Below are 26,137 nucleotides of genomic sequence, written 5' to 3'. Positions count from 1 at the left end.
ATGGTGGTACAGTGCACGCACAATATCCCCTTGCAGATATAGTTCGGTGAAGTGTAATGCCACAATAAAATTCCCCCACTCTCATTTCGTTTCAATTCTCAAATGAACCCTGTCGGAGCTGAACAGTTGGACATCAAACCACATTTCATTTAATTTCTCAAATGAACCCTGTCGGATCTGAAGAGTTGGACGTTAAACCCCATTTCATTTCATTTCTCAAATGAAACCTGTCGAAGCTGAACCGTAGGACGTTAAACCTCATTTCATTTCATTTAATTATAAAATACTGACGAGACGTTTTACCCCTTTTCATTATTTAGTTGGCAAACAGTTAAAGGTGTATTATTCAAAAGCTAAATCTGTCTATTGCAGGCCTTTCTCTATCCCTTAAACATTATATAAATCATATAGACATTTATTTACTGAACAAGACCATAATCAACTCTGGATGCCATTGGATATTCCAGATTTTCAACAGATCTAAATACCAATGACGGTTAATAATTCAATATAAAATGGATATTCGAGACTTTGTGTATTACCGTAACAACTGTATGTAGCAATGCCAATCGTTTATTAACTGGCCAAGACCATAACCAACTCTTGATGCTATAGAATATTTCAGATTTTCAACAAATTTAAAAATGGATAATTGAGACTTGTAACAATTTGTGTAGCAATGACAGTCGAGCTGTTATTCTAACGCGAATAATGTTTCACTATTTTAGTGATAACAGATATCAGTTTAGTAAATACAACAGGAACATAATATTAAACAGAAACTAAACTACACCAGGGACATAAATAATGACGTCAACACGGTACATTAATATAGTATATGACTATATTTCAACCATTCCGCCCTTCTGCCTCGGCAGTGGCTGAAATCGGATGAGCCCATTCGCCGGTCAATGTTTCTCTTCGCTCCCCGCTCGTCTCTCATCTGCGTCTCTTCTAACTATAGGAAGCACAGGGTCGTGTATTCCCTCGTATAGCTAACTATGCAAATTCTATATAATCAAGAACATTGTCACTACAATTATTATGTACGTAATTAAAAACGTGTATATATGTATTTGACGTGTAGTGGACAGTATATCTTATATCGTAGATCTATACCGTATGGGGTTCAATGGGTTCGCACATGTGGAGTTCAAATTGGTTCTATGCATTTAAATAAATACTTTACAAAATATAATCTTAATATGATACGAGTTATGGAGCACTTTGTCACAATAACTCGGCTCAGAATTACGTTATTGGACTGCAATATTCAATATATTCATTTGTCATTAACTGTAATCTCTGTATCTAAATCTTACATAATGCCCTTTAAATTAGCCATTGGCTAAAAGCGTCTCCTAATAGTAAATGTAGGAGGACCACATCACCTACACGCAAACTAACCCGCAAAACTTCACAGATTTCACTCGGAATGACAAAACAAATAAAAGTTTCCAAAACGCAGCTTATCCGAAAGACAGCATGGATGTTGATCATATTTGATAAGGGGGGTCCGGTCCTTCAAAGAATTTGATTTCTATCATGTTCACAAGCTTGACAATAACTCGAATAACGAACAACACACTAGCTCGTTGTTCGTTACTATTCTATATAAAACAACTAGTTATTTAGGCAGGTGGAAAGACAGTTTGTTAGAATCTTTTTCTCAAGACGTTGACGTGTTATAAACCGATTAGGCTCATACAAAACACTCCCGATATCAGGTCAATAACGAACAACAAACGAACCACAAGTTAACGTCACGCCATTGCGTTAAAGCCCATTTTATTTCAACCGTCTAAAACAAAATATATTTCTTTTCAGGAAATTGTTTTAATGGTAGATCCATGTAAGATGTTGGCTGTTATCCTTGCTCTTTGTTTGCCATCTGTGGCAGGTCAGGATGCGTGTTCAACCGGATTATGCAGGTGTGCACACCAGATTGTTCACTGTTATAATACAAACCTTACCTATATTCCAAAATTTCCCAGTAACACCAAATCAGTCTACTTTAGATATAACCATTTACCCCAGCTAGGTCCAACTACAGTTTTAAACATTACCAACACAAACATATCAATCCTTGATCTACGCCATAATGAAATTCAGAATATTGACGAAAATGTGTTTCAAAATCTATCGCAGGTTCGCATATTGGATATAGCTGATAATCTACTCACTTCAGATTCGTTGAGGAACTTATTCTCTAGTTTCCAAAGAAATAGCGAACTTTTCAAGATATGTCTCAAAAGAAATCGCTTAGAAGATATTCCACATAATGTTTTTGTTAACTTTAAATCCCCGGAAAGGATAACATTGGATTTATCTCAGAATAGTATCAAGCTACTTAATATGACATCATTTAACTCTATAGAAAAATTGCAACAATTGGACGTTTCGAATAACAAAATATCTACCGTCATCCTGGGTGTTAGCCACTACCTGCATTACCTCTGTATATCCAATAATAATTTGTCTGCTTTACCAAACTTTTGTCTTCGTCGAAACTCCTTTCCAGAGTTAACAACATTGCAACTACAACGTAACAAGATTAGTAATTTAGTTCCGGAATATTTAAACTGCTTGGAAAAGCTACAAAACCTCGCTATTTCTAGAAATAGTTTAGTTGCTTTACCAAACTTTTGTCTTCGTCGCAACTCCTTCCAAGAGTTAACAACATTGAATCTCGAAAGCAACAGGATTGGTTATTTCGTCCCGAAATATCTAAACTGCTTGGAAAAGCTAAAGTTCCTCTCCCTTTCTGGAAATAGTTTGGCTGCTTTACCAAACTTTTGTCTTCGTCGAAACTCCTTCTCAGAGTTAACAACATTGCTTCTAGGAAGCAACAAGATTGGTCATTTCGATCCGGAATATTTAAACTGCTTGGAAAAGCTAAATCACCTGGATGTGAGTTTAAACTACATTGACTCATTAAAAACAGATTATTTTCATTCTTTCAAGTCTCTTAGCTCGCTGTCTATCTCCGAACAGAGTAGAACATTTTATATAGAGGAATGTGCGTTCAACAACAGCAATCTTCTAACTCTAAGTCTATCAAGTAACAAATTGACTACTAAACGTCTGCATGAACGTGCATTTTGTGGATTGGATCGGTTAGTAAAACTAGATCTGGCTAAAAATAGTTTCATTAAAATGGAGGATAAACTAAGTAAAATTTTAGCCCCTCTGAAATCTCTTGAAGAATTATTGCTGCCGGAATGTAAATTACAGAAAATACCTACTGTCATCAGACATTATCATAATCTCACGTATTTACATGTTGGCATAAATCTGATTAAATCCTGGCCAAATAATTTCTTTGAAAGAAACAAAAAGTTGACGGACTTAAATGCAGGATATAATTTAATTCAGACCGTTACAAGTAAAATGTTGCCCGAGGTGTTGAGGACAAGATTGAAAACAATAGCTTTAAATGATAACCCGTTTGTATGTAAGTGTGAATTGGTTTGGTTAATTCAATGGATTCATAGCGAACCACAGAAGTTTTGGCATTATCCAAACGGCTATATATGTCTAAATATTACGGAGAGAATTTGTCTGAATAACACTGGAGCGTTTATCTCTGTGACAACAGTAACGTGTGTTTTTATCTGTATTATTTTGATCACATCTGTTATCAACAAATATATCTGGCATATTAAATATCATATTTATATGTGGAGACACAGACCTAAACAGCTGTTGGATATTGCGGAGAAACACTTTGTTCATGACGCCTTTGTTGCTTACTGTGTAGAAGATGGAGACTGGGTTTTACATGATCTTCTACCTATCGTGGAAGAAGGTGAAAACATTAAGTTATGTATCCACGAAAGAGATTTTCTTGGTGGACAACTGATCATTGATAATATTGTACAACACATGGAGAACAGTCGTAAAGTTCTTGTTGTTTTGTCCAATGATTTTGCTAAAAGTAAATGGTGTCAATTTGAAATGAGTTTAGCTCAGAAATTGGTTATAGATAGGAGTATAGAGTCTATAGTAGTAGTATTATTAGAGGATATAGCGGCAGTTAATATGAGTAAATCACTGAACGCTCTATTGAAAACTACTACTTATATCAAATGGCAAGTTAATGACAACAAAGATATATTTTGGAAAATGGTAAACACATCGCTGAAACGTCAATATGAATTATAATAAAATTAAACAACATGAATCTGTTTATCACAGTCGTTTCATGGTCCGTGGTTCAATCGCCACAAGACCCCCCCCCCCGCACACACACACACACACACAATCTGTGACTGTATCCATTCCTCACGTTCCGTTCGAGTACAGAAATGGATCCAGCTTACCAATTATTATTTCTACACCGTCACCCACGAAACAAGTGTTAAAGCTAGTTTTAGCCCCCCCCCCCTTTTGCATTGCGATCTTTGTTGATTTTTTGGTGTAGAATTGAAGAAAGGGGTTTGAATATACATTTTCTGCGAGGTTTGGTGAATATTCATGATTTTGAGGATACAGGAGTTAAGTGGTTGGATAGGTAGAAATGTAGGGCGGAAAATTGCACGTCTCTACTTCCAGTTTGTGTATCTCGAGTTTTTCATGATGAACCTCATACGTGCTTTTGAGCAATCTGTGGTAGAAAGCGTTCTACCCAACGAAAATTTGGGAAAAGTTAGAGCCGGTCTAAGAGACAAGAATTAACATTAAAGTCAATGGGGAATTCATTGGTGATCTGTGGCCATATTATTGAGTATTATTAGCTCTCTTTACTTAAATAGCTGAATTTGAATATAAAGCATGCGATTATAATTTATATGCATATTCTACGACACATTTAAGGTAACTAACATGTACGTTTTGTGTGTCAACTTTATCATAAATCAAATTGTGCCCATCTGTTAAATAATCGTGAATTTATGTTGTTGACAATGCATACTTTGTTTACTTAAGGCGCGTATACTTTATAATTTTGCATGACCTGGGAAAGAAAACTCAAATCCATTGCCATCCTGTCGAGTCAGCCAGGCAAACGTGGGTCAGTTGTTCTTACTGGGATATCCGTCTCCAGGGAATCCTCGGTTTGCCCACTATACCCTGGATTACCAAAGGGTTTCCACGATTTCAAATTATCTTCCCTGGCCTTTATTGTAGCATGAGTCTACATTAAACGGCCTTTGTTTCGCGTTCGTTTTTATAAGGGTAGATAACCCTATTCATATCTATTTACTGAATGATTTATGTATCTTATATATATATTTGTAATTCATTTATATTTTATTGTATTAACAAAATCTGTAGTATGTTTCGCTGATTCATATATATATAAAGTGTATATGTTTCACCTTTTTATAATTATTACTATTCGTTCTTTGTCTGAAATATTTCTAAACTGTTACCATTCTGTTACGCTTATTTTTTTTTAACACATTTTTGGTAATTTTATTACCTTTAGTGTAATGGTGTTTTAACCCTACCCTTTTCCGAAAAGAGTGAACCACCAATACCATTCGGGACTATTCGTTTAAATCGTGTGGTTAATGTGTACAGTCCAGGTTAAATGTATTTAAGTTTTTGTAGATATATTAGACCAATCTATTTATATTGGCTGTATACCCATAGGCATATATGTCTATTTATATGTGAATGTGCCTTTCTAAATTTATATTTGATGTCCCGTTTAAGAAATAATGTTCGGAAGTATATTTATTGACGAAAAGTTTCATGGAATAATTAGAGTATTAAATAAATAATGACAGAATGACAATCAATGACAGAATCAATCTGAATGACAAACTAATATGCAATAGCTGATCAAATTATGTACAGATTTGAGATGTACCTGAAATTTTGAAGTTGGGTTTGAATAAGTGAATACAAACTAGACGATACATAATTAAGAACAAAATCAAACTCGGGAGGACGTTCCTTCTCGTATGATAGCATTTACACAAGAATAAATGTGCTGATTATATTAATATGTATTTCCTATACCTTTATAAGGACTGAAAGCGATCGATAACATTAACAAAAACACAACTCATCTTGACCAACGTCCTCTAAGTCAACATGCCTGTATGCTAGATCTTCTTTCGTAACGGTATGTCTTCTATTACAACACCCTTAAATCATGTACATTTATATGTACAGTATAACATCCGTCTATTTTCGCCTTACCTGGCCATCACCATGATTTGGACTTGGACTAGAGTCTCAAAGTCATATTAGCTCTACTTAGCTAAATGAACGATACAAACACGAATTTTAACGAATCAAAGTAGAAACACCCCAACTTTATCCTTAACTCTGCCGTCCTTCCACTCTGATCCGGAGACACCATTAATTCTTTATTTTATTCCCTATTCCATATTATTGGTATTCCTGATATACCTAAAATTTGGTAACCTACTAACTATAGGCTCACTTTAAAATTAGATAACTCTAATTTGACATTCCTAAAGGTAATCATATTACATAAATATTTAACCTACTTGTCCCACTTCATTATGTATCCTAAAGTTATAACCCTTATTTTATAATTTAAATGTTACTGAGCATGATCTGGTCTGTTTTTCAATTTATCGGAAAATACATTTACACAATTGAGAATATTTCCACCAATTTTTCCACCAGATTTCTCTTCCACCAAATTTATTTTCTTCCCTGGATTTTCTTCTAGACAAATTCTTCCAGGGGACTCGATCCTGAGGCACTGCAAACAAATCAAATAAGTTTTCATCTAGATTCCCTTGAAGGTTGATTCTGGTCACGAAAACCAAATCAAATATATAGCACCATGGGTCTTTTGTCAGACGTGGAGAGCGGGCGTATAACCCATGGATCGTTTCTTACTACGTATTTTAGAACAGCCCATGATCGTCTAGTATTGTCTGGTCCGTGCTACAGAACAGAAAAACGCAAATCCAACAGTGTTTCCACCAGTGTAAATCCAGTAATATATCTTGGTTTAATACTATTAATGCGAATCAAAATTCGTCGGATGAATACACTCCCGCGACGAACCACGCCTGATGCCCAATTTACAATGCCAGACAGCGACTGCAATTGTTTCTTCGATAAGCGCTTTTTAGTTAAACCCGACTCAATTTTGTACTTTAAAGATTCTAATTTTTCCGAAGGTAAGCATAGCGACATAGCATTTGAGTCAATGTCGATGCCGAGGAATGTAAGGTGTTGGTAAGGATCAGTTACCTTAGACCAGTTAATAGAGACTTTTGCCAAGCGTAATTTTTTTCCCATCCGTATCACGTATCCGGATCTTCACGGGATACGTTGCGTCAATGTAAATGTAGAGTTTTAGTAGATATTCGTGCCGCGTACGTATGAGTAGCTGAGCTGAGCTTAGTTCAATTACAGCATGGTGGCAGTTATTTATCAAGATCAACACCAGCACCAGTCAAATGCCTAGCCTACAAATTCCTGAAGGGAGTAAAGTCGCTTGACAGTTGCTGAGCTATTTAAATTTAAAAAACAAATTGTGTCGAATCTTATTAAAAATCTCGGACCTCGACTCGACAGCAATTTTTGGTTTCACTAATATATCATTTCAGAAAATATATACCCCTTTTACCGATTTACAAGGCCCCACCTCCCTACATTTAGCACAAGCATGCAGACAGGATACACACAGATTCATAAAAACGCTATGTGAAACAATTCAGTGTCTAAAAGTAGCAAAACATACGATAAAAAGACAACCTTTTCCGTATGAAAACTGTTCGAAACGTGCTGCCGTATCCGTGTGCTGTATCACATATGAGAAATACACACTCATTGATGACGTCACACGCAAAATCGATACGCGATACGGACCAGGAATTTACGCTTGTCAAATGTCTCTAATGATAGATAACGTAAAACCTCAATAAGATTAAGTATACTACTGCTGAACATTGATCCATAGTGGGATAACAAAGGAAGAAATCACCAAGATATACAACAGTATTTTCATAGTCTTGGCGCATCATCAATCGGCGAACGGCCTGTATTAGTCGATGGAATATTTCGGGTGCGAGTTTAAAACCGAATGGGAGTTTTGTGTCAATAAGGTGCCTCCATACACCGTAAAAATTCCACTTTAAACCCGTTACAGTTTGACTATGTTTACTAATTGGTACAGACCGATGCGCCGACTTCAGATCTACTTTGGCCTTGAAGTAACCCCTTCTTTGCAAATCTAGCAGCATCATCCACTGTCTGATAACGATGCTTATTTATATCACTTACATAGTCGTTTATAGCTTTACTAGAAGAATAACTACAGTCGTGAATTAGCCTAATGCCATCGTTGGATTCTGGTATTATACCCATGGGACTTGTAATTAGAGGTTTACAAGAAACTGCTAAATAATTCCCATTAATAATTTCTTTTGTGATTTCTTTGGTGACATTTTCGTAGTACTCACTACTCAATCAGGCAGCTTTATGATAATGACTTTCACAAAATTTAGGACTCGATTTTGAATCATTTATATCAAATCCATTTGAAACGCCATTTAAGATAAAAAGAAAACCCTGCCCGGTGATGGTTGCTGGGTACAGCGTCGATGGTTGAGTTGAGTTCCTATACGTTGTTTGAGTGTATCTTCCTTGTGGATAGTATTTTGGCATAAAATGAATCGTTCGCAAGTGCGTCACAGACATGTCCCAACAAAAGCCGAACTGGCTCTGCAGAATGCAGTATTCCTTGTCATAACGGAGTACAGGTACGTGTTCGTATCGCGTGAAAACTTAGAGTGTTCGAGTTGTATAGGCGAAAAAAATCTCTGATCTCACTAATGGTCATCACCCCTTTTTTCAAAAAGACATTTAAGTATTGCGATGTTGGCGAGGGACCACTATTCGAGGGATATTGACTCAAACTTTGGTTTTAAAACTCCTGGTCTGAACACTATGCCCTGTCCCCAATTTGACTTCAATACAACGTGCTCTTTAGTGTCGTATATATTAGTTCTAGGTATATAATCTACAATATAGAAAAAAGTCCGTGCATTACCATGTTTTTATTAAGTATAGAATGATTAAACACACGTGAATGTACGGACTGTTTCTATTTTTCTCGTGTTTCCTTATCTAGTGACATTTAATTACTTTTTTGAATTATCAGATAACCTCTCATGGGCTCACATAACAACTTTTGGTCTTCGAGGAAATTGTTAGTGAGCAGAAATTTGCCCGTGTATCCGTTATCACTCGTCACTTCAGTCAGTTATATAGAAGGATAACTCCAGTTTTCCTTTTACGTTCGCCACTTCCTTTTATAGAAACTTTCATTACGCATCTATCGTAGCAATGGTCTCTGTGTTAAAATTACATCTGGAACGTGTTTAACTAGTTCTATGACATATATGATAATGACTGACACCAATATTGCCCTTATTGAAGGTTGAGTTCGAATTTCGTGAAAATCGAAACAAAACTGCCCGTAAGATTGGCCGCTCCTTGTAAGCATTTGTTTAAAAGTATGTAATACGAAGGTTGTGGATCCTCTAGAGGTCACAATTTTTGTTCGAATTTGATGAGACGTAAAATATTTCTTTATATCCGAAAGATCTCACCCCCTGTCAATATTCGCGCATTTCAGACCATAACGTCCTGGATTATGGTCTCTGATTATACGAAAAATCGCATTTTTATTAGTTTGTTCTCTATCCATTTCTTGCAAAATCTGGGCCTATCTTTTAAGGCAACCGTTTGTTAATATCATCTTTTAGCACATGATTGACGATTGACGATTTAATAAACTGTTTTTTGTTTCCTAAGATTACTATAGTAAGTGCTGTAGGACTACCCTACGTAAACGCAAACAAACCCCACAAGTCACACCAACCAAGCTACATAGGCTTCACTCAAAATGAAAAACAAATAAAAAGACGGCAATGTAAAAAGGGGCACAAAATTGAGCTTATCCGACAGGCACTATGGATGTTGATCAAATTTGATAAGGGGGTCCTTCAAGTTATCTGATCTCTATCGTCTTCACAAGCTTGCAAATCCTTTAGAAACCGTAGCGTCTAAAACTTTACAGGGTTCATGAAACAGAAAGTCGCAGACCACTCAATATTTGGAGTGATCGTCATCTCAAGACCATAATTGTTACACCATATTTTAACCTAACCTATTCAAGGCACCTTTATCATGTTCATAAAGTTTTTGGAAAAAAGAGCCTAACATTGGAAAGCTGAATATCAATAGGGCCCATCCAGTGATGGCCTCAATTCTTTGTTAAAAGGGGGGGGGGGTTGGATGGCTGACTGGTTGGTTAGCACGTGCGCGCTGTATCATACGGTCTGTCATTGAGTCAACTGGCGGGGTTTCGATTCCCTGGTTGTACGTGACAAGGAGTGGGGTCGCCTGTCCAACCTCGTGGGTTTTCTCCGGGACTCCCGGTTTCCTCCCACTGCTAAGTACCTCTACGCGCATACGATTTATTGAAATAAAATTGAACCATGTGTTAGTCCCTAAATGATCTAGTTTGTGTCGCGTGGACGTTAAACCCCATTTCTCTCTCTTTGTTAAAATATGTCAAAAGTTGCTCTCTTGAAATATAATGAGCGGCGTGCTGTGCTGGTACATACACTATCGACCACTCCTTAACTGGATCTTATGTATAGTGTAATCATTTGTTAAAATTTACAATATGTTCAAAGTAGTTTTATTGAAATATAATAACAATTGCACTGTAAACATCATAAAGTGGATAAAGGTAACAATTTATCACAAGTCCACTTATTTACGCTAGAGTAGCAGATTATGTCTTTATTAATTATTATCGTCACGAGTAACAGATTGTATGTTAGTTTAAAGAGAGCTTCACAAGTATCAGATTATATCTCAGTTTAAAGAGAGCTTCACTAGTATAAGATTGTATGATAGTTCAAAGGGGACTTCACAAGTAACATATTGTATGATAGTTTAAAGGGGAAGTCACGAGTATCAGATTGCATGTTAGTTTAAAGGGGAAGTCACGATTATCAGATTGCATGATAGTTTAAAGGGGAAGTCACGAGTATCAGATTGCATGATAGTTTAAAGGGGAAGTCACGAGTATCATTTTGCATGCTCCCTTAAAGGAAACGTCACGAGTACCAGATTGCATGCTAAGGGGAATTACACCCGAAAATCTCCATGCTAGTAAAAAGTCACACAATGGTAGTCCCGGGTAGCCCACACTTGAGAGTGGCGTTATTGACTACAGGAACGTATGAAGGGGTTATTGGCTACAGACACGTATAATGGGGTTATTGGTTATAGGAACATATATGGGGGTTATTGACTACAGGAAGGTATATTGGGGTTATTGACTACAGGAACGTATAATGAAATTATTGACTACAGGGACGTAAAATGGGGTTATTGGCTACAGGAACGTATGAAGGGTTATTGGTTACCGGCGAAGCTTGTAAGTATTAAAATAAAACAAACATCCGAGGCTGTAAGTAAGTCGGATCAAGTAAATATGATTTTACGTACAAACTGAAAGCTTCTGTAATTATCAATGAGGAATATAGTGAAAGAAACAAACATATTTCGTTCGTATAGCCCACACATTACAGAAGATATAATAGAAATATACAGAATTGCCATATGCTAACGAATGCATTAAACTATTTTAATATTTAGCTATCACCTGACCAGTCTTCAAGTAGACTGTTTGATGAAGGCTTGGGCCTATGTCGTACTCACGTACTAAGGTGCAAATTCCGACAGGTTTTATATACCCTTCTCGCCAGTATTAATACACTCTGAAATAATCAGTTTATCAGATTGTGTAACATGTTTGATAATAAGATATGAGACGGACAAGACGGGGGTTAAATAATATGTTTCAATAGTTATTGCAAGTTTGCGATAAAGAAAAGTTGGGGGATATTTATAGTAGCAGTGTAATTATTGTTTGAACTATTACCAGCGGTGACCAGTATATACCTAGAGATATTTATAGTAACAGTGTAAGTATCCACCAATCATTATATAGGACAGTTTTTAAAACACGCCCTATTTATATTACGAATATATATAGATGTTTAAAATGTTACTAGCGGTGATCAGTATATACCTAGGACTGGACCAAGAGACAGTAAAAAGCAGAAATAAGACAAATAAAGAAACAGGTAGAAATGATATTATTTCATATAACTTATTGTATATCTTTATATAGCAGACAAGCTTTCATATATGTATTTCATATCTTTATAATAACTCCATTAATATTTCATATCTTTATATAGCAGACAAGGTTTCATATATTTATTTCATATCTTTATAATAACTCCATTAATATTTCATATCTTTATATAGTAGGAAATCCTTCTGGTATATGTTTAAATAGTAGGACATCCGTCATAATAATGAGCACCTGAGGGACGTGTCCAGCAATTTGAACATCGTGTCTGGGTGGCAAGTTAAAGTTTGTCTGTACATTTAGTTAAGATTGAAGTGAACCGTTTGAATCCTAGCCTAGAATTTATCTACCCTTGATATTGGGATATCGTTTACTTTCAAATACAATATGCAAGAGCTAAATCTGCCTATTGTAGGTCTTTCTTTATCCCTGAAATGTCATATAAATTAATCTATGAATTAGATATTGATTAACGTATCCAGACCATAATCAACTCTCAATGTCAACACTAGCCTGCGATATTTGTTGGATTATGATCCGATTTGCTGCATAACTTTCCTTCTCGATTTAACGATTAGGTGGATAATCGAGACTATGATTTTTGTCGTATGAACTTTAGTAATGATGAACGAGGCTATGCGGAACTTTTGATCGCTTATTTCTCGGTTCATGGTGGTTCAATTTGACTGAAACTTTCAGCAAATTGCCTTTACATTATCTAGTTTTTAACTATTATAGTGATAACTGCCAACTCGTTATCTAATCTCCCATAGTGTATCTTTAATTAAATGTTTTGTAAACTATTTTGGATTAAGCCGTAGAAAGTTTGATATTTGATAGATGCCATTCAAACTCGTTTATATTTGTAATTGAATATTCACAATAACCACCTATAAAATCGCACTGTTTTTTTTAATTATTCCTGTTAACTGACTTCATTACCAGGGTATGTTCTGAGACCCTTCTCCCATTACAGTGTACTATTAATAGTTCACTTCGTTTCGCAATACACTTCTTGAAATAGACTGTAGACCTGTTAACCTTGACCCTTCTCCCATTACAGTGTACTATTAATAGTTCACTACGCTTCGCAATACACTTCTTGAAATAGAATGTAGACCTGTTAACCTTGACCCTTCTCCCATTACAGTGTACTATTAATAGTTCACTACGCTTCGCAATACACTTCCTGAAATAGAATGTAGACCTGTTAACCTTGACCCTGTCAAAATATTTTGAGACTAACATATGGTATCAATTTACTTCAATTATATGTCACTTCCGATCAGTGGCATTTTTATAAGGGAGCAAATGTCCGTCTAAAACCACCTAGCTGCTTTAAACTGATTTTCATAATTAATTTGACTTTAATATGTAAATAACAAAGTCCTCAATTCGCCAACCAGCAACTCTGAAATCCCTAAACTTAGATGCGGCCAATAGAATTTTTAACCTTAATACAAGACCACACAGATCATGTCTCTACCACACAGATCAGGTCTACACCACAGGCCAGGTCTCTACCACACAGGTCATTTCTCTATCACACCGACCAGGTCTTTACCACACAGGCCAGGTCTCTATCACACAGGTCAGGTCTCTATCGCAAAGGTTAGGTCTTCACCACACATCAAGGTGTCCACCACAGAGGTCCGGTCGGTATCACCCATGTCAGGTCTATACCACAGAGGCCAGGTCTCTACCACCTTACTCCCAGAACACATAGATCAGTTTATAGAAAAAAATCACAACTAAATGAAATCTAATTTCAATTACATATTAGTCAACGTGACTTGTTTCTTGTTTTCTAGAATTTGAGATCAGGTGATACCTATCTAAGTCCAGTATAGAAAATATAAATCTATAATCAAGATGTCGAGCAATCAAGGTAAGTTGAATCACATGATATTAATATTCTACCTACTTTATTCTCAAATTCACAGTGATGCAATTTAATATATTGCTTTCAGACGGCCAAATGGCTTTTGTCATGATTTTTGTTTTTTAACTGTCCTTATTTCAAGTGAGTCTTCGGAATCACTAATTGTTGGGTATAAATATGGACCCTGACAAGGAAAAACCTATATTCGTTCGCATGGGACGAAAAAACCGAGGCCCTGTGTACACATTGGATTGAACGTAAAAGATCCCCCTGACAATTGGAATTCGATATAAGAGTAGGCCGTAGTGCCGCTGTCCGGGCAAAATTGCACTCACAGCAAACTGAATGGCGTCTGACCGTCTTCATTAGCCCAGTCGGAGCAGAACAGTAGGACGTTACACCCCATTTCATTTGTCCATGTATATTGTGTTATGTCCGTGGGTTTGTCTTGTGTAATTGTGTATTATATTATATCATACAGGTAATAGTATTGAATTGTAAATAATTTTATCATACAGGTAAAAATAAAACCAATCTGTTGTAAATAATTTTATCATACAGGTAAAAATAAAACCAATCTGATGACAGAACAAAACAAGACAAGACATCAGCTAGAAGACTTACATAAAGATCATGACCTTATTAAACAGGAATTAGAGAACCTGAAGAAACAGATGGAAACATTAAAAACAAGGCAAGATGGAGATTCCAAACAGATGTTGAAGAAAGTCGAAAAACTTGAAACATACAAAAAGCAAACTGAAGAGAAAGAAGCTCTGACAAAGAAGAGAATTGATGAGTTGGAGACATGTTTTAAAATTCTAACCCTAAATGAGGAAGGTAGGTTGATATTTATTTCAAATATATTACGTTATACACTCATTCTCAAGAAAGCCTTATAAAGTTACGACAGCTCATTTACAGGCGCCATTTTGGGACCCAACTAACTCCTCTCCCTGGACACAGATTTTGGAACACCACAGGACCCACTCTCTGCTTCAGGCCGATTTCACCCCAAACCATTATTCTTGGACCTCCCCACGAGTCTCGTTCCATGACACATTGGTTAGAATAACGCTGGCAACGTCGACGCCATCTTCTGGTCCTGCCATCCACCTGTGGATGATACGCAATACCGACTCTTATTTGTGAACAAAACAGCTCTACATTGCCTGTGTCGCCAGTTCTGGTGTTGTTGGGCAAACTGTAGACGTTCACGACGATGGCGAGAGAGGAGGATCGGTCCAGGGTAAGGTCTACGACAATGGATGTTCTCGCTGGTGAGACGTCGGCGCACTCTATCGGTACTGATGGGCCTTCCGTGTGTTCCCACTGTCTGTGACGTGCTGTCTCAGATGCCTATGTGGGGGGGTTCTGCTAGTGCTGTCGCACAACTTTACCTGGAAATGATTGGCAACTGCTTTGGCAGTGTGACCAGCGTCGAGTCTTCCGAGCGACTGGATCCTCTGAACTATCGTCAGTCGCGGCCTGCTGCTGACGTTGTAGTGCAAATGATTCAACCAGGTATGGGAGTGCATTTTATAGGGCTGGACCCGGTGAACAGCATATGCAGCATGAGCTACATGAAAATCATGTAGAACACATTACCATCTCAGAAGTCAGATTGCGTTTTTGAGAACATTTCCTGGGTTCAATTCTGTGCTTGGGAAGGAACGTTATTGCTCAGGTAAAGTTGGAGATTTTGTCACAAATATACAATAAAAACGTTTATTTTGCTGCTTAGTATAGTTTAACGTGTTATATATTACAGATACACGTCAACAACAACAACAATTATTTGATGCCTGTCTACATGGTACTTTGAATGATATAAAAAAGATAGCAAACATAGATGTTAACGTCAGAAACAGTGACGACCTGACACCGTTATTTAAATGTTGTGAATCAAGTGTAAGTCCTGTAGATAAAATACAATTTCTAGCCAGTCATCAGGCCGATATTAACGCTAGAGACCGTAATAAGCATACCATCTTACACTGGGCATGTTGGTTTGGTACTTTATCTACAGTAGAACATCTTGTTGATGATTTAAACATGAATGTTAATATAGAAGCTTGGCTATATCATACGCCGTTATTTAAATGTTGTGAATCAAGTGTAAGTCCTGTAGATAAAATAAAATATCTAGTCAGTCATCAGGCTGATATTAACGCCAGAGACTGGAATAATGATACTATACTACACTGGGCATGTTGCTATAGTACTTTATCTACAGTAAAATATCTCGTTGATGATTTACACATTAATGTTAATACAACAGGTGGTTATAACCCTACACCATTATTTGCATGTTGTAGATCAAGTGTAAGTCCTGTAGATAAAATAAAATATCTAGTCAGTCATCAGGCCGATATTAACGCTAGAGACAATGCTGATGATACAATCCTACACATTGCATGTTTACATGGTACTTTATCTACAGTACAATATCTTGTGGATGATTTACACATGGATGTTAATGCAACAGGTGTGTTCAATCGGACACCGTCATTTGACTGTTGTAGATCAAGTGTAAGTCCTGTAGATAAAGTAAAATATCTATTCAGTTATCAGGCTGATATTAACGCTAGAAACAGTAGTAATAATACCATATTACACGCGGCATGTGGCGAAGGTACTTTATCTACAGTACAATATCTTGTTGATGATTTACACATGGATGTTAACACCAGAGGCGGTATAGACCTGTCGCCGTTATTTGACTGTTCTACATCAGATGTAAGTCCTGTAGATAAAATAAAATATCTAGTCAGTCATCAGGCCGATATTAACGCCAAAAATAACAGGAATGATACCATCTTACACTGGGCATGTCATTATGGTACTTTATTTGCAGTACAATATATCGTTGATGATTTACACATGAATGTTAATACAGTAGGTTCTAACAACCGTACACCGTTATTTGACTGTTGTGAATCATACGAAAGTCCTTTAGATAAAATGAAATATCTAGTCAGTCATCAGGCTGATATTAACGCTAGAGACAGGTTTAATAATACCATCTTACACTGGGCATGTAAGCGGAGTAATTTATCTACAGTACAATACCTAGTTGATGATTTACACATGAATGTTCATACAACAGGTTATAACAACCGTACACCGTTATTTGACTGTTGTGAATCGAGTGTAAGTACTGTAGATAAAATACAATATCTAGTCAGTCATCAGGCTGATATTAACACTAGAGACAGTGATAATGATACCATCTTACACCTGGCATGTAGGTATGGTACTTTATCTACAGTACAATATCTAGTTGATTGTTTACATCTAGATGTACATGTTAAGGATAAAGATGATAAAACACCTCTAGATTATTGTGTGGGATCAGAATCAGAAGAAATGATAAAATATTTAACAGATCAAATGAAATTAAAATAAATAATTCATGTAAACTAGTCAAAATAATGTTATTGTCTCTTAGTCATACAATTTACAGTTTTATTGTCTCTTGTCAACAGTTAAAACTACTGATGACGTATTACACTGTCTCTAGTCAACAGTTAAAACTACTGATGACGTATCATACTGTCTCTAGTCAACAGTTAAAACTACTGATGACGTATTACACTGCCTCTAGTCAACAGTTAAAACTACTGATGGCGTATTACACTGTCTCTATTCAACAGTTAAAACTACTGATGACGTATTATACTGTCTGTAGTCAACAGTTAAAACTACTGATGACGTATTATACTGTCTCTAGTCAACAGTTAAAACTACTGATGACGTATTATACTGTCTGTAGTCAACAGGTAAAACTACTGATGACGTATTTGTACTTTATCTACAGGACATATACTGTGTATATATTTATTGTTTATGGTGTTTAATTTATTCAAAATGTCTTCAATATTTTATTGTAAATATATATAGTTTTTATGAATCATAATGTTGATATATATTTATATATTTAATTTTAATGTATGACACCGTTGATAAAAACTTATTTTCTTATTTATATTCTTTGATAATAAATGGTCATTACCCAGATAACAACAAGCTTTAGGTATCAAGATTTGTAGGACATGATTGATCAATCCCAATGAATTGTTGTTCCTTATTCCTTTTCAAACAAAATATTTGGAAACTAGAATCTTGTGAAATTTAAGCATAATACAAATGTCTAAATGATCGATAACAAGGAATCCCGGTTTCGATCGAGAAATTTCTCAGAGATTTGCCGTGTGGTTTCTAACCTTTCTCTCTCGTTGCTGCAGGATGGAGGGCATTGTCGGATCGGGTGGGATAAAAACCGAGGTCCCAGGAACATGTTAGCACGCCCGTAAAAGAAACCCTTGGCAGTTTGAATTCCGAAAAAGTGTACGAATCAACGCTACTGTCTAGCAACAAGTTAGAAGAATTTTACCAGGGTGGGTTCTAGTTGTTACTTGTTAATGACGGAGGGAAGGACAGGCACGGGGGGCATGGCAAGAACGGAGGGGATGGCAAGGACGGAGGGTATGCATAGTCATCTAATATTTTGGCAGTAGCGTCGCTGTCCGGGAAAAGATTTTCCTTATACCACACCTTATAGCGTATGCCCGTTTTCATTTGCACAATCGATCAGCTGCCATGATCTCACAGGGAAAGTCGGCTTTGATACACAAAACCTCGTCACTACCGTCGACACACAAAAGAGCTACAAACGGCTGCGATGTGTGTCTATCAATCTTACCTCTTCAGACTCTGTTTGTACAATGTTGCCAAGCAACTTAGCATGCTTCTCTCCCCGCTAGGCAAGGTCGCGTCTTCATTCATTACAGATTACACCATGGTTTGCGAAAAGATTAGAAATATAAGCGACCCAGGAAAATTGGTATCGCATGACTTATTCACCAATATTCCCAGGAATGAAACCTGTGACAGTATTGGTTCTTTAATCAGGTTCGGATGACAAGACTAGTTTAACATCTTAAAATACTTTTATTCTCTGCTTCTTCTAACATATTATATACAAAACTTAAAGACTCCATAACTAACTTGTATTGAGGGAGCCATGTCCTAGCTCGGCTAGGCACGAGTGTGCCAACTCCAAACTCTTACATTACATGGCCTTAACTCCAAACCTGCGTGGCCTGTCCTGGCCGGACCTCTCTTGTCTATTTGTTTCTTAATCTGGGTTTATAAACCCTTCCAAACAAAGGATCTTATTAGGCATCTGGCTAATGTATCATATCAAGTTTAACATTCCATACATGCTAATCAGACAAAGAAAGTTTAAATAAAACATGCCAGCAAGTTAACGTTTACATAATCATTACATAATCACATAGACCAAGAACTCCAGGCATGTCGATAACGAACAGGTGTCAAGTTGGCAAGAAGCGTCTTTAACATCAGATAATCTGATTATGTAAGATTAGAAGAACCGTTGGAAACCAATTTGTCAGCAGAGAATATAGTTAGTCTAGTCAGTATGTGCATTAACTCTACCTACTTCACCTGGGGAGACGAAACTTATCAACATATCAATGGGCTACCAATAGCAAGTACTCTATCACCACTCATCTCAGAAATCTACGTAACAAGAACTGAAGAACGTCCCTTAAAATCATGTCCTATAACCCCTGTATTTTATTTATGCACGGTGGACGACACTTTCGTCATCCTGGAGGAAGAAGATGACGCAGCAGCTTTCTTTGACCACCTCAACAACCAGCACCCGAAGATAAAATTCACTATGGAGATAAAAGTTGAACAACCACGCCCCTTCCTAGATGTGCATGTCCACAGAGTAAATAACACCATCAAAACCAACATGTAGCGCAAATCAATATATCAACTTGAACTCCACACACCCCAATTATACATAGGAGAAACGAAAGTACCACTAGACGAACAGATTGTTGAACACATGTCTAGTGCCAAAACCAATGTATCCGCAATAACAGAACACATCAGCAAGAACCAGGGCCAAAAACCTGATTGGAACAATGTCCAAATCATAGCCGTCCGCAAACACCAGATCCCTGCATTGGCCGAGAAAGTTCATCCAGATTTTCCGGCGTGGTTCTCCCTTGTCAGTGATGCAGGACGGAGGGGCTGACAAGGAAAGCTGTCTAGTCGTTCGGATGGGACGAAAAACCGAGGTACCGTGTACACATTGGCGTGCACGTAAAAGATCCCTTGGCAGTTGGAATTCGATATAAGAGTAGGCCGTAGTGCCGCTGTCCGGGCAAAATTTCCCTCATAGCACACTGTATGGCGTATGCCTGTCTTCATTAGCCTAGGTTAGGAGCAGAAAAGTAGGACGTTAAACTCCATTTCATTTCATTTCATTTATACATTCCAAAGATGGAGAAATCACAATATAGTTACGCACATAATTAACTATTTTGATAGCTTAATTTTTAATTACATTTCTTTCATTTTACCCCTCTCTCAATCAGTCCAAAGATGTACATTCAATATTATTATAAGTCTATATATCTTGGTGAAACCCTAATCCTTACACTAAAATTAATATTGTGTTAGCCCCAATCATAATCCTCTCATAAATTGTCATCATGTTAAACTAACAACAATTAAGGTTATATATTCTAGTATTATAGTTATCTTAATCAACAGGGTTTCACCAGTTGTGTTTATTCATGTCTTTCCTTACGTACGCTTTGATTATTTGTTAATTATTTATTTAAGTGTTAACAATGTCAATTGAACCATTTATTTTTCAGTCCAATGGGTTTGTTTTGTATAACTATAAATGTTACCTTTTAGTTTGCTAATTATCATTTGTACTTGAAAACGATAAGATAATAATTGTCGAAACGTCGTGCTATATGTCTATAAACCAGTGATTGGTTTTACATATAAATTGTGTTGTGTTTTTCTTACTAAGAAAGAAGCCTTCGCTACACCTCTGTCATAATCACTTGTGCCATGTTTTCAGAGTCAATCATTTCAAGCAAATCGAAAGTAGACAATAGAATTATGTTTACCCAAGGTTGATAGATGGGTCATTCTTGTAATATATGCTACAGTACGTACATGTTAAAAATCATGAATTTTCTATGTTTTTGATATTGAATCATAAATTAACGGTACCGCCACGATCTGATATTGATGCATAATTGATAACTACGCACAAACTATCTTTAGAAGGTTTGGTTTCATGATGATCAGGTAACCAGATGTATTCTAATTAGTCTGTTTAAATCGGCAAAAAATGACGAAAAATATTAAAGATGGGCAATTGACAGATACGCGTACATGCAACATTTTCCCAAAGTGGACGGCTCTTATACATGATTAGCTTTTGAAGAAGAGATTTTAGCTATTTTCCTGTGTGAGTCGATTTTTTAAAGCTAATTTTACAAGAAACCAACAAAGATGTGGCTTTTAATAATTTTTGTTCAAAACAATAAGCATTGATATATTATACATATGATAAGTAACAATTTCTACTATAATTTATATTCATTCATACGTTTATAATAAGAACATATATAAAATACATTCTACATTCAAATTGTCTACTCTAGTATTGTATAATTTATCATTTTAATGCCACGTAGAACGGAATGGGACCACTAGGGATAGAGAGAGCGAGAGAGATAGGGAGAGAAATGGGGCTTAACGTCCACAAACTAGGGCATTTCGGGACAACCATATGGTTCAATTTGATTTCAATAATTCGCTTGCGTGTAGGGGTTTTTAGCAGTGGAAGGCGACTCCACTCATTGTCACGTAGAGCAAGGGAATGGAAAGCACGCCAGTTGACTCAATGACAGACCTTATGATACACGGCACACGCGCTAACCATTCGGCCATCCAACCCCCACCACTGGGGATACCGACGATGATTACATTTACTATAGCACAATAAAAAACAACTTAAACACATTTATTTAAACGGAAACTGTATATATACAACGTTTAACATGTCCATAATCTTGATCTTATATTTGAAACGTGATGAAAATATGCTGTAATAATAATAATAATTTGTTCGGGTATCATTGGAGCTGTACATGCCTGTTCCCAAAATCAAGTATTGTTAAGATTCGCTCAATAATCAAACAATTCATGTCATATTAACGGGTTAATACAAATGAAATGAAACGGGGTTTAACGTCCTACGCCAACTGGGCGAATGATATTAATTAAAATATCTGCAAATACAATGAGTTTATTATAGTGCTTAATTAAACACCCAGATACAGAAATGGATGAGCCAGTATGTCTTGTTCGATCAGTCTAGGTTGCATAAGATGACATCTTAACTATACACACGGCTACCCGTGGAGGTGAATGGGTCAGCTTATGATTAGTTCAGGTTTCTGTAACAACAATAAAATGGGGTGAAACGTGTTACTTTTTCTATCGCTGATGCAGATGGGGATTCGAAACAAGTGTAACTTTGCCTCCAACACGATAAGACGAACATTCTCAGATGATATACTGTATTTAAAATAATAAATAGAATCTATATCACATTATTTAATAACCAACTAAAATTATTTTATAGGGAATTTCAAAGTTCAGATGATACATTATTTGGTACGAAAGGTGTGCCATTATTAATAGATTTTGCTTGCGGTGACTCAACCTCTATTGTAGGAGTTGGAACAATACGTTTGGGTCCTGATAAAAACTTAGCCACGAATAGCAAAACGAGAAATATCGTCAAACACAATAAACTCTCACATACTAATAAATAACAGTACCACATGGGAGTTAACTCTTCCATCAAGTATCCAATAATAATAGGATTGATCACGGTGCCGACTGATGCTGCAACTAAAATTAAAGATGTGACTTTGCCAGTTATGTTGAGGAGATTTTCGTGGGCCCAGGTAAACCCAGTAGGAAATATAACCGACATTGAAAGCCCGATTAAAACGGCGAAAATCCAAATTCCTATGTGGATTTGAAAATGTGAACAAAGTAGAAAACCAGTGAAGCTTAAAATTAAACGTGTTAGACATATTATTAACATTACAACTGGTCGTAAACAACGTATAACAAAAATTCCTGAAAATCTCGAAACGGTAAAAGCTGCCCAATATACCGAAGTAATTTGAGTACCTTTCGCCTTGCTCCATTTGAGTTCCATTACCACAAACGTCATTAGGTAAGCTGCAAAGGTGTTGTCCACAACACAATATGTAACATAGAACAGATTTAAAAGAACAACGGCGATTATGAAATATTTCCAAGGAAGATCCCTTGTGAGACCGTTCTTGGGCTGGTTCCTTTTCATCTTCTGTGACTTGTAACGACAATATATCACCATGAAAGGAATGGCGGATAGTAAGGTGACAATACCAGATATTATATAAGCATAGATTAATTTAGTTTCAACAGGTTCAGCAATGGTGGTGATATTGTTTCCTAGAGTTGAGTTATCATTGGTGATGTTATAATCTAATAGCGTATTATTGAGTACAACAGAAGAAGTTAGGTTTGTTGACCAGGAGTGGGTTGATACATCTTCAGCTTTAGGTGCAAGAAAAGGTGCTGTCACTAAGGGGGAGCTAACTCCACCAAATGCGAACGCAAACTGAGCGGCCTGCATATATGGTCTACCTTCCTCTTCTCCCCATATGGAAACAAGACGAGCGTTTCCAGCTGTAAAAGAAGTTATATAATTGTAGGCATGGATTAAGAATAAGGTTTTGGTTCCTGTGATAGTGACAAAATTATTTATTTCGAATCATTCCAGCATATATTTTCCCTACTTGTTGACCATCACCCTTTATTGTCAACTGATAGAATGAAACATATCCTATAAGTCATTAGGCGAACTGTGTACCCAATCCGTCAGTCCACAGCGGCTTCTATTCTGTCCAAAGATTAGTTGTAGCCGAAGCGTAGACTATATAGGCCTGGGTGATCGAGACATATCGTTAAATTCTTCAGATTAGACACATTTCATCCATGATATTACTCTGATAAAAATAATAATAGACACGAACATAAACAAGATGACAAACATATAACAACTTTTGCATTTAAGGCATCCTTTTAGTGGGTCCACGAGTTCAGAGTAGGATGATCTCTACACGTGTCCCCAAGAGAAAGAACGCGGCCGTTACAACTTTTGTTGTATGGATAGATATATTTACAAAAATATGTATTATTCGTATACAACATTGTGACAATTTGTCGTATGTTTTATACCATAATTTCTTAAAAATGGCTATTTACATTGAATTCGCGCGATATATCTCACACTTTTTGAAATCAAGTAATTTGCAATATTATGTTGTAGTATTGGGTAGTATGTGGTGAAATCGGGTGGTATTGGGTAGTATTCGATGGGGGTATTGGGTGGAATTAGGTAAATCACCCCGCCGGCCATAGATGATGGAACGTCAATTAAACAAAATATAAATTCTATGTCCAAATCCATCGAATACACATTAAACAAATTCTAATCAATTTCAATTTGGATTTCCTGTCTTTGATTAATATATCGGTTTCTTACCTGTATCCAATCCGCCAATAAAACACGCATTAGCCAATAAGATCGCCAGCATCAGTTCATATGGTGAACACAGTGGTAGTACGGCGACCGTGATAGCCATGAATACTAAACTCAAGAACAGTAGAAGGGTCTTGTTAAATCTGTCATACAGCACACCACTGATAAAGGAACCACACAGATAACCCACAGAACCAGCAGTAAAAAACGTGGAAGCTTTCTCCACATTAGTGTTAGTTATTAGTTGGATATCCAAGAATGATGGACCTCTCTGACCAACTTGAAATCCCTAAACCAAAAGAAACAATATGTGCTATACAAATATACAAGTGTGCTAGACAAATTAAAAATGATTAAAAAAGATAGATTTTTAAGAACAAATAAATGGTTAAAGCTATTTGATATCGTTAAAATAAAGTAGTGTTTGATATCGTTAAAATAAAGTAATGTAACATTGTGAATTCAATGTTCGATAATTTTGGGCCAAGAAATAATATATACATGTACATGTATAACAATACCTCGAATCAGAAAATAGCTTAATATACTTTTAAATAAATAGCTTCACCTCAAGACCTTGGTCATAAAATCGCAATAAATGACTTGTTAGGTTTTGTTACGATCGTCAAGTAATGACACACATTCCATACCAAATACAGATTAATAGTACTTACAAAACACCAGAAAGCAAAAGAAAGTGAAAGACTCTGGACAAATTTGGATCTGTATGATGACTGTCTAATTTTCTGAAGAAAAGTTTCCGTTTTGGTATCATTTTGTGTTACATCTTTACCAGCATTTGGTAGCGCTTCGCCTGCAGTGACAGGTGATTCCAACAGGGTACCATTCGGTATGATGGCGTCTTTATCCATGGCTTGGGCTTCCGATATCGATTTTGACATCGGAGTATAGAAAATACCTAAAATACGAAGAGAAAAAACTACGCCTACCGTTGGGTTCTTGACAATCAATGTAAATCTACCTATCAGAACCGTTCACACCCACACCCCCTCCCCTTGTCATTGATGCAGGACGGAGGGTCTGACAAGGATAGCTATTCAGTTGTTCGGACGGGAGGGAAAACCGAGGTACCGTGTACACATTGGAGTGCACATAAAAGATCCCTTGACAGTTGGAATTCGATGAGAGTAGGCCGTAGTGCAGCTATCCGGGCAAAATTTCTCTCATAGCACACTGTATGGCGTATGTCCGTCTTCATTAGCCCAGTATAGGAGCAGTACAATAGGGTGTTAAACCCCATTTCATTTCATTTCATTTCCGTCTACGAGAGCAGTTTATATGTATCCGTAAATTTGGCAAGACAGACGTAAATAACCCGAACCCTACCTGGACAGACTGACAGAAGGGGTAATCTCTCCGAGTCATGGACAATTACGCGGTCATGGTCCAATAATTTTGTGGTTTCCATCTATTTACACCAATAAAGAGAGAGAGAGAGAAATGGGGTTTAACGTCCACTCGACACAAACTAGATCATTTCGGGACTAAAATATGGTTTTAATCTTATTTCAATAATTCGCTTGCGCGTAGGGGTCTTTAGCAGTGGGAGGAAACCGGAGGACCCGGAGAAAACCCACGAGGTTGGACAGGCGACCCTACTCCTTGTCACGTACAACCGGGGATTCGAAACCACGCCAGTCGACTCAATGACAGACTTCAT

General features: G+C 36.7%; 2 protein-coding genes and 1 long non-coding RNA gene across 3 annotated transcripts; 2 read left to right on the top strand and 1 right to left on the bottom strand.

The window, feature by feature from the left end:
* Window positions 1–2,325: 2,325 nt before the first annotated feature.
* Window positions 2,326–5,057, top strand: LOC126824177 (toll-like receptor 13; the record flags this gene model as incomplete). Its single annotated transcript, XM_050553361.2, has 1 exon — window positions 2,326–5,057. A coding segment is annotated over one exon (1,839 nt), but the record flags the coding sequence as incomplete, so codon positions are not given.
* An 8,542-nt stretch (window positions 5,058–13,599) lies between these two features.
* LOC126824838 (uncharacterized) lies at window positions 13,600–16,097 on the top strand. Its single transcript, XR_007681647.2, has 3 exons — window positions 13,600–14,006; window positions 14,562–14,840; window positions 15,772–16,097. It is a non-coding gene; the product is annotated as an uncharacterized LOC126824838 (long non-coding RNA).
* Window positions 16,098–22,469: 6,372 nt separating this feature from the next.
* Window positions 22,470–25,328, bottom strand: LOC126824821 (uncharacterized). The gene is made up of 4 exons (XM_056101664.1): window positions 25,294–25,328; window positions 24,460–24,599; window positions 22,677–22,826; window positions 22,470–22,480 (listed from the first exon to the last, which is right to left on the bottom strand). The coding sequence occupies exons 1-4, from the start codon at window positions 25,326–25,328 to the stop codon at window positions 22,470–22,472; spliced, it is 336 nt and encodes a 111-aa protein (XP_055957639.1).
* Between the last annotated feature and the right edge of the window lie 809 nt (window positions 25,329–26,137).

This window comes from Patella vulgata, chromosome 6, assembly GCF_932274485.2.
Source record: "Patella vulgata chromosome 6, xgPatVulg1.2, whole genome shotgun sequence".
NCBI lineage: Eukaryota > Metazoa > Mollusca > Gastropoda > Patellidae > Patella > Patella vulgata.
The sequence above is the reverse complement of the archived record's forward strand: the minus strand, read 5'-3'. Positions and strand labels throughout refer to the sequence as shown.